The 16,152-nt window shown below is 50.6% G+C and overlaps 4 protein-coding genes across 4 annotated transcripts; 2 read left to right on the top strand and 2 right to left on the bottom strand.

The window, feature by feature from the left end:
- Positions 1–817: 817 nt before the first annotated feature.
- Positions 818–4,182, bottom strand: GUITHDRAFT_138169 (hypothetical protein; the record flags this gene model as incomplete). The annotated part of the gene is made up of 21 exons (XM_005833339.1): positions 818–904; positions 994–1,090; positions 1,140–1,318; positions 1,421–1,474; positions 1,520–1,567; positions 1,665–1,724; positions 1,771–1,803; positions 1,947–2,000; positions 2,051–2,103; positions 2,151–2,250; positions 2,365–2,420; positions 2,472–2,550; positions 2,598–2,758; positions 2,812–2,867; positions 2,913–2,979; positions 3,023–3,110; positions 3,151–3,226; positions 3,274–3,548; positions 3,675–3,699; positions 3,806–3,909; positions 4,072–4,182. 21 exons carry the CDS (start codon positions 4,180–4,182, stop codon positions 818–820), a joined length of 1,863 nt encoding a protein of 620 aa, XP_005833396.1.
- An 890-nt stretch (positions 4,183–5,072) lies between these two features.
- On the top strand, positions 5,073–6,394 carry GUITHDRAFT_138168 (hypothetical protein; the record flags this gene model as incomplete). The annotated part of the gene is made up of 9 exons (XM_005833338.1): positions 5,073–5,151; positions 5,282–5,410; positions 5,463–5,521; positions 5,569–5,739; positions 5,784–5,934; positions 5,994–6,088; positions 6,147–6,191; positions 6,254–6,289; positions 6,323–6,394. 9 exons carry the CDS (start codon positions 5,073–5,075, stop codon positions 6,392–6,394), a joined length of 837 nt encoding a protein of 278 aa, XP_005833395.1.
- Positions 6,395–6,486: 92 nt separating this feature from the next.
- Positions 6,487–7,628, bottom strand: GUITHDRAFT_107618 (hypothetical protein; the record flags this gene model as incomplete). Its single annotated transcript, XM_005833337.1, has 6 exons — positions 6,487–6,538; positions 6,594–6,689; positions 6,739–6,773; positions 6,837–6,897; positions 6,948–7,225; positions 7,272–7,628. The coding sequence occupies 6 exons, from the start codon at positions 7,626–7,628 to the stop codon at positions 6,487–6,489; spliced, it is 879 nt and encodes a 292-aa protein (XP_005833394.1).
- Positions 7,629–15,479: 7,851 nt separating this feature from the next.
- GUITHDRAFT_152348 (hypothetical protein) lies at positions 15,480–16,151 on the top strand. The gene has a single exon (XM_005833336.1). It carries the CDS (start codon positions 15,716–15,718, stop codon positions 16,058–16,060), a length of 345 nt encoding a protein of 114 aa, XP_005833393.1. The 5' UTR covers positions 15,480–15,715; the 3' UTR covers positions 16,061–16,151.
- The last annotated feature ends 1 nt before the right edge of the window (position 16,152 follows it).

Genomic DNA, 16,152 nt, shown 5'->3' with positions numbered 1-16,152 from the left:
AAGATGAGCTGAGAGCATGTCAGAAGCTGACACGGAGAGGAAGAGAGTAGGAGAGGGGGCGGAAGGGAGGAAGGAAGAGACGGAGGGAGGACGTCGAGGGAGAGGGGGGGGAGGGGAGGGGGAGGAATCTACCGCGCGGAGGCTCATGGGAGAGGAGTTGCTCTTGGACGCGAGCTCGGAAGGCGTGGAGATGCCACTCTGAAGAGCCGCTGCAGCCCTGTGGGGTGGTGAGGATGAGAAAATTGTGATGCTAAGGAATGTGAGATAGAGATCAAAGGGGAAGGTGTGCAGAGCAGAGCAAGCAGAGCAGAGCAAGCAGAGCAGAGCAGAGGGAGGGGGCGGAGGAGGGCAGAAGAGAGCTGGAGGGATTAAGAAGGACTTACAAGTCGATGTTGAGCTCGTTGCCAGAGATGGAGACCTTTTCCCCTTCGATCCTCTCGATCTTGAACGTCACCTGAGAAAACTATCAGAGAGCGAGCAGGCGCTGACGTGACATACCCGCGTTCCTCGCGGACCCATGATGAGTTCTCGGACCTTTCGTTGATCATCGTCAGACAGGAAGGTGAAGGAGGAGGGAGAGGAGGGAGAAGAGGGAGAGGACGAGGACGAGACAAGGAGGGCGAGGAGGAGCGGAACATGCTGTGGGAAATTTCATCGTGACCTCAATGAGCGACTGATCTTCGCACTTCACTCCGTTGACCTCCAAGAGGATGTCGCCAACTCTGATCGCTCCTGCATGACCACCTCATCATACCCTGCCTCTCTCCCTCACTCTCCTTCCCTCTCTACTGCTCTACTCTCCCATCCGCTCCCGCAGTCACCCGTCCACTGCTTCCTCGCCTTCGCCCTCTCTGCTTCTGCTACCTGACATGTCCGCTGAGAGCCCGGGCGTGAGCGCCATCACCTGAAGGTTCAACGTCCTTCAGCGAGCAGGCGGGAAAAGAGGAGGCGAGGGGAGAGAAGCTGATGGGGGAAAGGACTGAGGAGCAGGACCCGAATCTGACGGACTGACGGGCCTCCCGGCACGTAGGACTTCATGATCTCATCGATGCGCATCCCAACTCCGCACTCGTCGGGGAGCGCGAGGTAGCTGCGACGGCCTTGTAAGAGACTTCACGGTATGACCAGCCTCCCTTCACCGCTTCAGGTCGGCCTCCAAGGACATGTTGACCTGGTTCAGCTCCCACACCTTCAGGGCCGTCAGCCCCACTGGCGAGCTGGTCAGCCCTCTCTTCACCTTCTCCTTGTGGTCCCGAAGAAGCTCCGCGATCTTGCTCGTCATGGTTTGCTCGACTGATGTGAACTTCTTCATGAGATCCTGTCGGGCAAGTCATGCGATGCGGAGCGACTCTCACGACAAGATTAAGGTGGAGGGTGGAGCAGTAGCAGCAGCAGGAATCATTTTGGCTATCCAACTCACATTCCTCTCCGAAATGACTTTCTCCAAGTCTTCTTTCAGCTTGTCGTGAGTTGCCTACGACAAGTCTCACGCCTCTTTCCTGCGCCTCTTCCGCCTCACCAGAGCTCTGGTGCATTTCACGTCCGCGTCCTTCCACCATCGAGTGAGCTGAGGAACGGGGAGGGGCAACAAGGGATGGAAGGAAGAGACAGGAGACGCGACAAGGCTTTGGGCAACGATATGGACACATTCTCTCATTCTTCACCTCTTGCAGTTGCTTGGCCTTCGTGCAGTCGCTGCGGATGCTTGACACATCCTTGGAGAGCTGGAAGGAGCGTCAGCGGGCGGGCGGTAACGCTGATCAGACGAACCGCCTCATGCTTCTCCTTCACCTTGCGAAGCTCCTGAACACAATCATAGTGAAAGAAAGCAAGACGAGGAAAGGTGGTGATGGTTGATAAGAGCAGAAGCAAGAAGAGGAAAGGGGGGGAGTGCAGCAGCAGCAGCAGCAGCAGCAGCAGCAGCAGCTCTCGAGATCGCAAAGGACCTTGTTCTCAGCTTCAAGGGAGTTGGCCTCCAGCGTTTTCGATTGCATGTCAGCCTTGAGAAGGGTCAGCGACTTGACTTGCTCGATGCGCTCTGAACCCACACCTGCAGCTTCACGACTTTCTTCTCCGCATCCTCAGCCTTTTTCTGCCAGGTTTCTGCCACGTGGAACGTCAATATTGACTTGCTCGGATGAAATTCTCACGTAAACTCGACTGGGCCGCCTTGAGATCTGCTTGCGTCTTGGTCAACGTCTGTGAAGTTTCCTGGAGCGACGTGCTCTGTGATTGCAATTTCTTGGAATTCTGCCAAAGATAGATTGAGATAGAGACAAAAACTGAAACAGAGGTTCATTTGAAGCAAACCCGTCCAAAGATTGGAGATGCAATGATGGATTCGGAACATGATCTGAATGTCACCTCTGCAAACTTGTCCTTGGTCGTCTTTAGCTCGCTCTCGTTGGAGGTCAATTTTGCTGTTGGTTGTCACCAGGTCACTTCGCACAGGAGCAGAAAGAAGCAGACACCTTTGAGCATGTCTCTCTCGCTCGAAAGTTTGCTCTTCACCTCCTTCACCTCGTTCAGCTCTCTCCTGCACTTCTCGAGCTGCAAGGATGTCAAGGAAGAGGAGGCAGGGGGTGATATGGTCGCACCGAATCCTTGAGAGATCTGATCTCTTCGTTGAGGGACGAGTTCTTGTCCATCAGTGACTTGTACTCGGTCGTGTTCAAGGAGAGCTTCGACGACAAGTCCTTAAGCTCCTTCTGCAGCTCTTCGATGTTCTTCTTGGCATTCTCATGTGATTTCTCCTTCTCTGCAGGAGGCTGTCATGCGGAGTGGATCGTTTCGTGTCACGGCAGCACACACCTTGCAGCTTCGTTTTCAGGGCATCCATCTCGGGTTTGATCAGGTCTCCCTGTGAGCTTGGAGGAGCAATCAGCGCGACAGAAACCAATGGAGCAGCACACCTGAACTTGTTTCGAAGGTCATTCACATCCTTCTCCAGCTCCTGTCTCCTCTTCTCCAAGGACTTGGCTGGAAGCTTTGTGAGGAGAGGTAACAAAACTCTGACACTTACTCTTCTCCACTTCGGCAAGAAGAGCATCTTGCGCTCTCTTCTCTCTCGTCTCAGCTTGCTCCCTTGACTTCTCCTGGTCGAAGATCGACTTTAATTCACAAAGTGGAGAAAGAGGCAGGGGCTCTGACTTGCGTGATGAGCTTCTGCTGCAGCAGATCGTTGGCGTCTCTCAGTTTCATCAAGTCTGCCTTCAGATCTTCGTGACTGGACATGACATCAGGTAGGGCTCGAGTAAGGAGGATGAGAACTACATCTTGACGTTTGACTTAATGATGGCCTCCTGCGCCTTGATGGTTCCCTCGGCCTTGCTCATCGACGCGCGGGTATCGTCCAGAGTTTTCTTGGTCTGGCTGTGAGCGTTAACCTCATTCTTCAGATTCTCCTCCGTCTTGTTGTTGACAAGCTTCATCGCCTCCAGCTCATGCTTCAGCTTCTCCATTTGCATCTTGTTGTCGCTCTGAATGTGCTCCATCTCAGCAATGACAGCATTTAGCTTGTTCTTCAGCTCGTCACGCTCTTGTGCTCCCTGCCAGTAGCTGTCGAGAAATTTTCAGCAAACTTGCAGAATTCCTCGCGGCAAGAATTCTTACACAGACGAGCCTCGAGTGACAGACACACTGATTTCGGTCCCTTCCTTCTTCATCAGCGTCACCTTGACCACAGTGCCCGCGACGCCTCTGTACACCAGTAAGGAGACCGAAGCGCCCAGTCAGCATGATGATGATGCTCGAAAGGTAGAGGAGGAGGGATCCAAGGAGAGTAAGGGAAGGAATAGAACTGAACCTGAGAAGTTTCTCGATCGAAGTGATGCTCATGCCGGCACAAAGGAGGTCACCGATCTTGGTAATGACGTCCCCCGGTGCGAAGGCATTGGTAGCCCATGCTCCCTGCAACGACTCTGTCACCTCACAAGACCCTCACACGAATGCTTGTCCCTCTCTACGCATCAGACAGACAAAGAGAAAAATGTCTCCTTCGAGAGGTGATGTTTTGATGTGGGTGACAATTCGACTACTTCCATCCCCTGTGAGCTTGTTTTCTCGTCTTACCTGCCCTGGTTGTACAGCAGTGATTCGAACGCCATTCTCCAGCTCTTGGTTTGCAAGGACAACACCAATGCCATGATTGGTAGCGCCAGTGGCGTCAGCAATCTCAATCATAATTGCCTGAAACCAGGTTATTCCACTGTGAAAGCTTGTGAAAAAGGGTACAAGATGATATTTTTGAGTGTCTGAAACAATCTAAGAATAGTTGTCCTCCCTTACAACCTCGTACTCCTAACAGTCATCCAACATATCGACGAGTCAACATCTCTGTTTTCCCTATTCTCGACATTGTCGGAGATCTAGTCGTCGTCGTCGTTCCTCCATCTTGCATACAATCGTCCACCTTGCTGCAATCCTTTCATAACCTGGTTGACATACTTCGCTCTTCAACCACTAGAATCTCCTCCTGATCTCTTGTCTCCTGCTCGCAGGCACTCCTTGTCTCCTCCCTCCTCCCTCCTGCCCTCTCCTCTCCATTGCCAGGCCTCTCGGCGCCGTCGCATGAATCGACTCTTCGGTCACAATCTCATCATCGTGTGAAATTGGACTCTGTGTCCCTACATTTGAAATTTTTCATTGGAAATCTGATTGTAAATATGAAATTGAAAGGGAGTTATTCGATGATGGGAATCTAGTTTTCCTCGGTCCTGCCTCTGCGCCTCTGAGGCGAGGTGTTGCCGACTAGTGACTGACCGTTAGTGCCTGCCGCCATCCCGGACCGGGACTCGGGATCCTGAATCTTGAAGCCTGCCACTGAGCCGCTGAGAAGGGACAGGCCGCTCCGGGAGCCGCTCCGGACGGTCGCCCTCACTCGCCCGATGCCAGAGTCCGACTCGGCCCGGGTCCCGGGCCCGGCGGCGCGGCCGCCAGGCTGCCGACAGTCACTAGGCCCTGAGGAGTCACTGGCCACCGCCCGGCGGAGGCGGGCCCGGTCGGATGCGTCATGTTTTGAGTAAAGTTTTTCACTCATCGGCCGTTGCTCCACGCTGTCGGGAGCTGGAACTATGGCGGCGGGGCTGGTGGAGGAGGCGTTCAGGAGCGCAGGAGAAGACAATGCTGAGGATCTTCAAACCATGCGAGCTGGTGAGATGCTTGAATGTGGCCTGACATGAAGCTTGAGATCTTGGTAATATCTTTCACCTCATACCAGTGAATGTGTAGTTGTAGCTCCTGCTTCTTGCTCCTATCGCTGACCTTTGACATTGTGAAATAGATGTCCTCAAGGACTACGCGAGCAAGCAAAGTGTTGGCGCAACTCTCCGCCAACTCCTCAATCGCCTGCTGATCAAACAGCCCGATGATCCCGTGCTCTATATGATCAACTCTCTTGAAAACTGGCATGGTGCGCCAAGGATTCCCTTGCCTGATTGTATCCACCTCACGCTTTTGAAAAGTTCTGAAAGTTTGCGTCCTCGGCCCCCCCGGCTCGGGGAAAAAAACTCTCTGCGAGATGGTGATACCTTGTCTTGATCATAATGCGCATCATTGATGTCAAAGCAGCTTTCGCGACGACTGGGACTTGAGCACGTCTGCCCTGCGGATATTGCGTCGGGATTCTCGGACACAGCGAAGCAGAATGGAAAGGAGCAAAGTCGTCAAATAAGAGATGGGCAGGAATCTCTCCAGGAGCTGATCCTCGAGAGGTTGAAAGATGCTTCCTGCGAAGAAAAGGTTGAGTTGCCCTCTCCTGCTGAGGGGTTTGACGGTCCTAGCAGGGGTGGATCATCGACAGTTGGCCGCAGAACGTGGAGCAGGCAGACCGGATGATCAGAGAAGGGTGTTCTCCTCAAATTCTGATCAGAATCGAAGTTTCAGATCGAATCGTGGAAGATAGAATCACTTTCAGAACATTGCATGTACCCACAGGTGGGTCGCCCTGAGCTGCCGACTTGGTGCTTGACTTGGCGGTTGGTCCGTCTTGGCAGGAAGAGTTTATCATTACATGCTTGATCCTCCGCCATTGGGAGAAGCCCATCACTGTGTGCAGAGGCAGGGAGAGAGCTCAACGGAGGTTTTAGAGGTGTGCCCTCCCGCAAGGCATGGACCATGTCGCTGAGGCCTTGTGATAGCGGATAAAGGCATACCGGGATAGTATAGTGCATATATCGACAAAACTTGCAAAGGTATGCACTGATTGCCAGCCACAAACTTTGGATTTAATGACCACAAATGCTGTGTGTTACAGGAATGCGGTACATCAGAGATCGAGGTATTTGTTTCGGTGCGAATGTTGGAATTGAGCCTTGTTTTATAGATCGACGGACAAGCTCCTCTTGAAAACTACGAGGATATATCCGATTCGTTAGCGAGAAAGATTGGGATTTGAAGGAAATGTGTACACTAATGTAAAGACAAACAATCAAATCATGTTGGCAGACATCATCCGTCTTGAGCGCAGTCAGACCAAATATTTCGCCATCAAGCACTCTGCAAGGTCTCCAAGTTTTGATGGGTGAGCTTGTCATTGTCCCTAAAGACACACGTATGCACCGTCATTGGACCGTCAATGCAGCGACTTGAAAAACCTCTTCATGTACCACAAAGCTCCACAGATTGCGCCGACGGTGCAGATAACGAAGATAACAGTCATTCCATGAGAGAGTACCGGTTTTCCGCTCAGACTGCGGACGGGCAGTCAGTGCAACGGCCCTCTGATCAGCTTCCTCTCACCTGCGATTGTTGTACAGTCCACCGATGGTGGCTGCCTGCCAAGTTTCTCAGACTGATGAGGAGGGGAAACAGTCTCCATCATGGCCGAGCAAGCGGACCTGCCGTGCCTTGTGGATCCTTGACTGCTCCTTGGCTAGGGCGTTACGGTAGATTGATGCTCTGGTACGCGTTGAGGGCAACGTAGAGCTGGAGGCAAGAGGGAGGCTCACCGCGAATATTCCCTGAGGAGCTGCGCTGACATCTTGGCAAGCTTTCTCGCCTCGCCCGACATCTCCTTGGAACTCTTCGACCCCTCGAACGAGACGCTGCTCTGCACTCTGGGGACCAGTTTGTCCCGGGTGACCTGGTGAGCATGGAATCGAGCCTGACTACCCATCGGATTCGCATTCGTTGCAAACGCGCTGGCAGGGGGTTGCGCCCATTGAGGGGATAAGGTAGGGGTGTAACTCGAGGCCCCTTGAGTTTGAGGATAAGCCGAGGGAGGATTCTACAACAAGATGAGATTTCATGAACACTTGTTTCATCTCACTTACCTGATACATGACCGGACTTTGTCTGCCATAAGCAGGATAGGTGTTGGTGGGATAGGTGTTGGTGGGATAGGTGTTGGTGGGATAGCTGTTGGTGGGATAGCTGTTGGCGGGATATGTCGGCGTTCCTGGTTGGGGATTGTATCCACTGCTGCTCGAGGAAGTTTTCGGTGGACCATGCGCGAGGATCATCCTGTCATAGCTGCTCAACTGACTCTCTGCACTCTTTGCTTTGTTACGAGACGGGGTTCCTACCGACCCGAAAGCCATCGTGCTGCTAGCGCTGACACCATGGATGACATTCACAACAACCAAAACGGAGACGACAACGTCCAAGCGGGTTCTGCATGCCTTCGCCATTGCCGTCTGCTCTTCTGTGATCCTCTCTCTATTGCTCCCTCCCTCCCTCTCGTCCCTCCGGCTTGTCCGTCTCCTGCCTTTCCTTTGCTCGCTTTTTGGTGTCCAGCAGATTTCATATTCCAACATATTGAGGCGAGCCTGACTTCAAGTTGCGCCGGAGGATCAAACTGAGGGGAAGGAGAACCTCTTCTTGCACAGAGGACGGTTCGTCTCTTACGTCGCAACCGCAGGTTTAATGACTTAGCGCACTGCGGCAACGCGGCCGCCGCGTGACCGCCGGTGACCCGCCCGGCTGACGGTGGCGGCCTCAGCCGAGAGTCGGGGGGCCTACTGAGCCAGCCTCCCCATGATCATCACGCGGCGGCGGCATGTACTTCTGTGACTGAATTCGAGCCCCCCCACCCCCCCCACCCACCGAATCATGGCACGGCAACTCGAGCGGCTCTTAGTAGTGGCCGCAACTCATGCCCCGGCGGGCGTTGGCGCCTGGGCCAGCCCGGCCTCCGATCGGACGGCGGCTTGAAATCGCCGGGCCTGTCGGATTGCCGCAGCACGGTATCCGAACTTCCCCCTGACTGACTCTGTGACTCGGTGCTGCCGACGGTCTTGTCGGAGCGGCGCCGCCCGCGGCCCCCCCCCCCCCCGGCCCGGCCCGGCCCGCCGGCGCCGCCGCCGGGGCCCCCGCCGGTAACCGCCGGGCCGGGCCCGGGAGGGCCCCCGGGGGCCCCACGCCGGGCCCCGCCGGCGGCCCAGATCATCGGCGAGAGTAGGGCCGCTGCTTCTGGTAGGTCGTTCAAGTTCCTGCCCTTGCCACACGAAGAGGCGCCATGCTGCAGGCGAGCGACGAGGTAGGGCGATGCGGAATGGCTTGATGGAAGCCTGTGGCAAGCCTTGTTGAGACAAGAAGATCACATTCATCAGGTTGATGGTAAGATGATGCTCAGAATATCTCTGTGAGATTTGAGGTCCTCATCTCAAGTGGCTTGCAAGGGGCAGATTGAACATCGGTCTGCTGCGACGTTGTTGCGTCGCTCAATGGAAGGAAGCTGGGTGCACAGGACTAGGGCAAACTGAATAGGAAGCTTTGGTCGACTCTTGGGATCTATAGCTGCTGTGAATTGCCAAGGCAGTTTGCGATTGTGATATAGCAGATTGGACTATGAAGGATTTAATCATCTCTGGATCTAACATTCTTAACTCCATCTTGGAAGACACTAAGACAGATGGAATGATTTTTCTTTTTTCTTTTTATCATCTGTAAGCTGCCTTGTTTTGTGCAAACTTCATGCTGAATAGTGTGCGTAGCATATTGATCTCAATGAATTCATGCCATGGCGCAAAAGGAGAGCTCGACAGTCTTTGCGCAAAGGTTCCATGCTTCCAATACGTAAAATCTTGACTCTCTAACGTTTGTTTCCCTTTTGAAGGCATGGATCAACTGCAAATCAGCAGCGGGATTAACTCTCTTTGACAAACAAAACACCACATGTCTATTGAGAACTTGTTTGCTCCCTGGATGTCAAACTGAAGAAAAGCCATTTTCGGATCGTCCCATGTTTGCCACCCTTCTGATGAGCACAAATTATGCTTTCAGATGGTTTTACAGGTATTCTCCAAATGAATTCATTGCAAAAATCTATTGACTCCTTGTCTTTCAGCGCTTTAGTTGTGTTGCACATGATAGCAAAAGGAATATTCTACAAAGAAAATGCTTTCTTGAAAGATCCGTGGTGTATTCTTTTGGCTCTTGTGGTGGTTGCAGCATGGTGCGACACGGTCTACGTCTTCGGAAACTACATGTTTTGGGTGGTCTTGTTTGGCTTCAAGACTTTGGCAAAGTCGACTCATCCATACTTGGCAATAGCTCGTATACAGGTAAATGTTGAGTACAACAAAGTGGTCGTTGTGGCTCATCATTAATCAGGTGAAGGCCCTTGGCCTCGGGGTATACAAGATCGTTATCGTGTTTCTTATTCTGAACTTCATCATGGTACAAGATTCAAAGTTGAATCATACCAATGACTCGATAATGTTTCAGGTGTTTTGTGGCCTTCTTGGACTATCTCTGTTTGGCTTGAAAGGAGATAACTACAATCGATGTGCAGTGCCTCTTGTGTCGAATGGAGGGACTAATATGGCAACTTTCACATACGAGCCCATCATTCCTGAAGTTCCTTGTAGAACAGATCAAATGTACTCGGTTGATGTCAAACATTGCTACGGAGATGTCTGGGCAGCAACCCAAACGAACTTTACTCCAAGTCGCTACATTTCAAACTTTACAGAGAGAGGGGGTTGCAGGTGAGTTTTGAATGTCATCGATGTGCACTTGTTGATGTCTTTTACAGAGGATCTTGCGGTCAATTTGGATTCTTCGACTCCAACATTTTAGGCAAAGAGATCAATCTCAACGTCAATGGAATCAGCGCGAAGGGGTTCCCCATACAAGGATCACAGGTCTATTGCGTCGGGCCAGATTATTTTGCTCTTGATAAGACCAAGTTCCCTCCGCAAGTCAGTCCAGTATTGGGTGGTGGCCCCATGACGAATTACATTCCGCCGAACATTTCCAATTGGAGAGGATTTGACAACAACGATCCTCGAAATTTCAATGACATTGGTCATGCAGCGATTGTGATGTACACAGTTTTCTACCGAAACGCATGGAATGGCTCGATATCTCCTCTGATTGACGTCGGAGGAAAAGCTGTTTACGTTGGATTCATCCTCGTGATGCTTGCAACATCCTACTACTTGCTGAACATCACGGTCAGCATCACTTGCGCACATTATTCTGAGTCAGTAGAGAAAGAAAAGGTGGATGCGGCAAAGCGTGCTGCTGAAAATGAGCTACCTAAATTCGATGATGGCGAAGATGATGCAGTAGAAAATGTTGAAGAAGAAGAGCAGGACTTGTCAGGATTTCAAGTTCTTGCAAGAGAAAGGTACCCAAAGTTTTATTAGTCACTCGTTTCGCTTACAAATTTGTTGCAAGGGTGTTACAAGACTTCAAGCAGGAAGATTATCCAACTTGTGGAAGAGGATGCGACTGCTTTCTAGTCGTTGAACATTGTCTTGGGTCAACCTTTACAGCAATCAATTCTTTTTTCCAAGCTCGCAAGAACGGAGTGTTGTTTTACGTCTACAAGTTCACTCAGGCACCATGTTCTAAGCTGATATCGATGTAAATTCCTCTTGTTTTCTTTCAATTGATGCGCTAAGCTACTTGCAGATGCGGAATGTCTATACGCGTTTGCTGCCACAGCTTGCTTAAGACAGCTGTAGTCGTTACGTTTCCATCTGAAAGCAAGCGAGCCACCAACGAAGATGACGATGAAGATCCCTTGCCTAAGCGAGGAAAACGATCCATACTATCGCACATTTCCTTCATCAGCATGATAGGACTTCTGCTCACGCAGAGTCTACAAAATGCTCAAGTCGACAATTTTAAGTGCGGTTGCAAATCTATTGATGATCTTCAGAGTATCGATCAATATAGAAAGTGCGGTCCGTTTGGTAAGTTTCAAGTTTTCTCTGTGAATTTTTAGTGAATCTTGTTCCTCAGAGGAGTGCAACTCTGTGATCGGCGGAGTGACTACAAGATTGTACAACGAAACGTGTATCTTCGGTCGGTGTATCCCGAACTCTGTGTATGGGTATCCTTGCATCAATCCGCGAAGCAATCATCTGGTACCTCCTGCATCTAATTCCTATTGACAGTAACACGATCGTTTCGAACAGATGTTAAAAACCAAGGTGAAGGTGAAGCAGATTGCTGCGGATCAGTGGGATAGCAATCGAACATTTTGGTGTCTATTCAGCGAGTCCATGCACTACGCTCTGTATGGTTGGGCCATCATTTTCCTCCTAGAGCTGCTTGTTCGTTACACAGCACATCAAGGTCTTCGAAGGTTTTTTACGTATGAACTCTACCCTTCACATGGAGGTTCTTTCACTCCGCATTACAAGAATATTGTGGACACATTGTGCATCTGTGCAACGGTTGCTGGAATTGTTCTCACGGAAGTGAACTTTTCTCACTTCTCCGTTCAAGTATACGAGGGAGGTATTTCATTCTACAACCCAAGGGCTTTCTCTGATCCCGCAAGTCCGGGCAATCCCTGGACATTCAAGTTGCTAAGGCTTGCTACTGTTGTTCGTGCTGGGATAAGAGTCTTTCGGGTTTCCGAGATTCCAGCAGTAGCTGTTATTCTGCGTGGTTTTCGTGGAATCGAGAAAGTGTTCTTGGGAATATTTTTCCTTATCTTTATGATATTTGTTTCGGCTGTAACGGCCAAAGAACTTTTCGATGAGGGGTAAGAAAATTTTGCAACTTTCTTTCCTGTTTGATTTTTGTGAACAGTTATGTCTTCTTGCATGCTCGATTCAATCTTGTATATAATTTCCTCGATATTTCAACTTCCATACTCCCTCTCTTGCAAATCGTTGTAGGAACTGGCTGGTATGAGTATGCAGCTTCTGGAACAGATGCGTTAGGAGCTGCTGGATTTATTTTCTTCTGTGTCTTTTATTTTGTTGTCAACTTTCAATTTCTCAGAATTTTCATTGCAATCATAGTGCAAAATTATGAATTGAATGAGGAAGAGAAGAGAGAGGCACAGAAATTTATTCTCGAAGATAAATTTGAAAAAGCCGAACACATCAAATCCAAGGCCGAAAAGGAGAAGTTCACAAACTTTGACAAGTTTTCCTTCAATCGGCATTATTTTGAATTGCTGCGCGGTGCTCAGATTAGCCTTAGGCAACTTGCCAGGTGAGTTTCAATTCTCTCTGCATTCTGATGGCATGCGATGACACAAAATAGCTACCAGCAACAGCTTGCCGAAGGAAGGCTGAAAGGATTCGACGAGAACAACGAGATGCTCTTGACCCAAGAGACCTTCATTGACGAGATTCGCGATGGGGAGGAAGGGGGTGATGAGGAAGTTGAAGAAGTCGAGCTGGTGATATAATGCTTCAATGCGAGCCTCTCCTTGACCTGTCATGATGCAGATCAAACGTCAGATCAAGGTCGTGAACCTCCGACTTTCGATCAACCCGCAGGATAAGAAAAGGGATGAAGCAGGATTTGACCTCGACGATGACCATGTCTCAATCATTGAAAAGATTCGAACCGCTGTCCGAACAGCTGTGAAGTCTGATATCTTCAATTATGCCATCACTGTGATTGTAATTGCAAGCGTGGTAGGAAACAATTCTAAACAGATATGATTTTCCTGAAAGATGTTTGCAGGTTTTTGCTGTGTACACGAATATTGATCAAGCAACTGGTGTCAGCGGACTTTCAAACCTCCTGAGCTTAATCTTTCTCGGAATTTTCGTGGTGGAGATGCTTCTCAAGATGACAGCATATGGATTCTTCGGGAAAGCACCGTTGGGTTACTTTTTGAGGAAGTGGTGTCTCCTTGACTTTGTGATTGTCATTTTGCAAGCGCTGGATGTCATTGTTACTCTCTTCCCATCTGTCATAAACCTTGGATCGAACACAAAGATTTTGCAAGGGTTTCGATCCCTCCGTATCCTCAGGCTGTTGGCTCGGTTGCAGTACATCGGAGGGCCCAACAATCCACTAAGATTGGTCTTGCAAGGGTTAGGAGCAAGCATGCCTGGCATATTCGTGCTTGTATGTGCAGTCATCATCTTGACTTTCGTTTTCGCTCTAGTTGGCATGGACCAGTACATGGGCCTGCTTTATCGATGCGTCACCGAAGACGTTATCGATCTGACTGGAACAAAGTGTACGAAAGATTCCGAATGCTTCCCTGGATTTGTGGGGCAGTGTGCGTACAATGCGACTGCAGGAGGATTGTTCTCTTACTGTAAGATGAACAAGAGAGCCTGCTTCGGGACTAAGGAGAGCGTCCCATCGGCATACAGCATCGCAAACTTTAAGAGCGTTAGCAGCAGCGATTTTACGATTCTCATCCCTCGAATATGGCAGAATGCACCTCTGAACTTCGAGAGTATATACTCTGCGATGTTCACCATTTACAGTATGATCAACAGAAGTTACTTCCAGGAGATGCTCATAGCGTTGTTGAGTGTGACCGGACGAGACTTGGCACAAATCAAAAACTACAATGCCTCTGCTGCGATATACGTCATAGTCCTCTCGCTCATCGTTGGAGTTTTTGTCTCGCAGATAGCAATCGGTTTGCTCTTGACGAACATGCGTCTGAAGTCAGGCCTAGCATTTCATCTCAAGGAGCAACTCGTCTGGCCCGCCACGAGAGATGCGTTCGAGTTCATGCCGAATCCTTTCAAGTATGCTCGCAACCAGGAGGAAGAGCTGGAAGCCCACCCTTTCTTCATCTTCATTAGCAAGCTCAGGGCAAGGTTCTCTTCGATTCGGGACGGTTATCGTTACAGAATCTTGATGACTGCCACGATCATATTCAACATCGCGATCCTCGCCTCGATGAGATATGGAGTCAGTGCGTCGCAAGAGATTCTTGTGTTCTGGGGTGGGTTCGCATGCTTTGTGTTGTACTGTGTGGAGTTTACAATCAACATCATCGCCGACATGAAGGGTTATCTGCTATCATTCACCGGGCTTTTCGACACGTTCTTGACCTTCATGAATGCTTTAGAGCTGTTTGTCTTTCCAAAACTGGGCGTTGAAATCGGGCTGAGCTCATTGCGAATGTTTCGACTGGTTCGAATCTTTCAGTACTCACCTACCTTCGTGAAACTCATGCAGACCATCTTGATCAGCTTCCCACAAGCCATCGCTACCGTGGCCTTGACCTTCATCATGATCTTCATCTTCGCTGCTATAGCCACCAACATGTTTTCAGTGCTCAAGGAAGGAGCTCAGCTTGACCCGATTCAGAACAACTTTGCTGACTTCCCTTCAGCACTGGTTGCCTTGTTTCGGGTCTCGAGCGGAGATTCATGGGGTGCTGTCCTTCAGGAGGCGGCCATCGCAGCTCCGTATTGCACTCCCTTGCCCTGGGCTCCCCTAGACCTCAACGCGTCTGCCCCGCTCATCGGAAGTACGCAGAGCGCAAACTTGGAGACTTTCGGGCTGTGGAAGAATAAGGACATGTGGGGCAACCTCCAAACAGACTGTGGTCTTGAGATTGGGTCTTACGCACTCTTCATCTTATTCGTTTTCATCAACAACTACTTGATCCTGAATACCTTCATCGCCTCTATCATAGCATCTTACTTTCAAGCCAACCTACGTGATTACTCGTTGCTGTCGCATGAGGAGCTCGAGGTGTTCTGCGATTGCTGGAACGAAGCAGGCAGCAGCATGGAACTGAACGGGGTGACACCTGTCTCTATCATGGTCTTTCCCCGTACGACGAATGCGAGGGAAAAGATCTGGAAACTCGACGCGTCTCAAGGACATGAGGGAATCAACTTCGAGAGGTTCGACACGCTTCTGGAGCTGCTGTCGATGAGAAACAACAAGCTCGGCTTCAACAAAGTCGCTGAGGTCGACAAGTACAAGATGGCGATTTCGCGTTTGAAGCAGAGGCAGAGGAAAGGAGCCGGCGTGGTGATCACATACAAGTCTATGGCAGTGATGCTCCTGTCGATCTACGAGAAGGCCAGACCAGTGACCATTGTGGACATACTGAGACGAGAGAAGGTTCGAGGATGGTTTGCCGTGACCTGACTGTGTTGGATGACCTTGTGCTGCAGGCGATTGAAGTGATCGCACAGCAGAGCAACGTTGCCCCCCGAAGGAGGAAGCAGATCGGAGGCCTGTGGCATGCAAGCAGCAACCTCCCACCAGCTGACTCGGTGCGAAGACCTCTCCTCCTCCTACAGTCGCTGACGATGATTGGCAGGCTGCGAAGTTGAAGAAAGATGGCCTGGAAGCTCCTGACATCGTCTACTCGTACAACATCTATGTGGTCCTGGACCAGCTGTCCAGGTTGAAGGATCAGGACGTGCGGATTCCCCAGGATACCCTCGCAGGCCTGCGCGAGCTAGTTGAGAACAACGACGAGGACCTGTTCATCTACTTCGAGGAGTACGTGGAGAAGTCAGGCCCGGCTTTCATCGACTCGGGCGACGCATGGCGATCCTTCGTTCGTTTTGGCAAGAAGGCCATGGAGATCTATGCCCTGTCGAACAAGTTCAAGTCGACTAGATCGAAAGTGGTGAAGAAGAAAGGAGCTGACGAGGATCTAGATGGAGAGGATGAGGCTGAGCAGGACGAGGCTGACGCGGCGACGTCCCAGGGACACAGGAGAGGAGAGGGAGACGCATCCTCGCAGAGCCCGTCGGAGCCGACTGTCCCTATCGGAGGCTACGGAGACATGATTGATGATGGTGACGCAACTCTGGACCTTCGGAATTGGACGGAGTGCAGGAGCTGTGGCGAGCCAGTGGATAAGGCATGGGATAAATGCCCGAGCTGCTTCATTCAAAAACCAAGCGCTATCAGCATGTGATTCTTGCAGGAGTATCACAAGCCTTAATATGTCACTAGAGAGTTCAACACATTAGCACACACAGTTATTTCATTGAACAGTTTCCAAACCCA

The sequence above is a fragment of the Guillardia theta genome, assembly GCF_000315625.1.
Source record: "Guillardia theta CCMP2712 unplaced genomic scaffold GUITHscaffold_30, whole genome shotgun sequence".
Lineage (NCBI taxonomy): Eukaryota > Cryptophyceae > Pyrenomonadales > Geminigeraceae > Guillardia > Guillardia theta.
Note: the sequence above shows the minus strand (reverse complement) of the source record. Positions and strands in the feature narration are given on the sequence as shown.

Excerpts from the sequence above, each read along its gene's own strand:
- GUITHDRAFT_152348 (XM_005833336.1), top strand. The coding sequence starts at position 15,716 with ATGGAGATCTATGCCCTGTCGAACAAGTTCAAGTCGACTAGATCGAAA.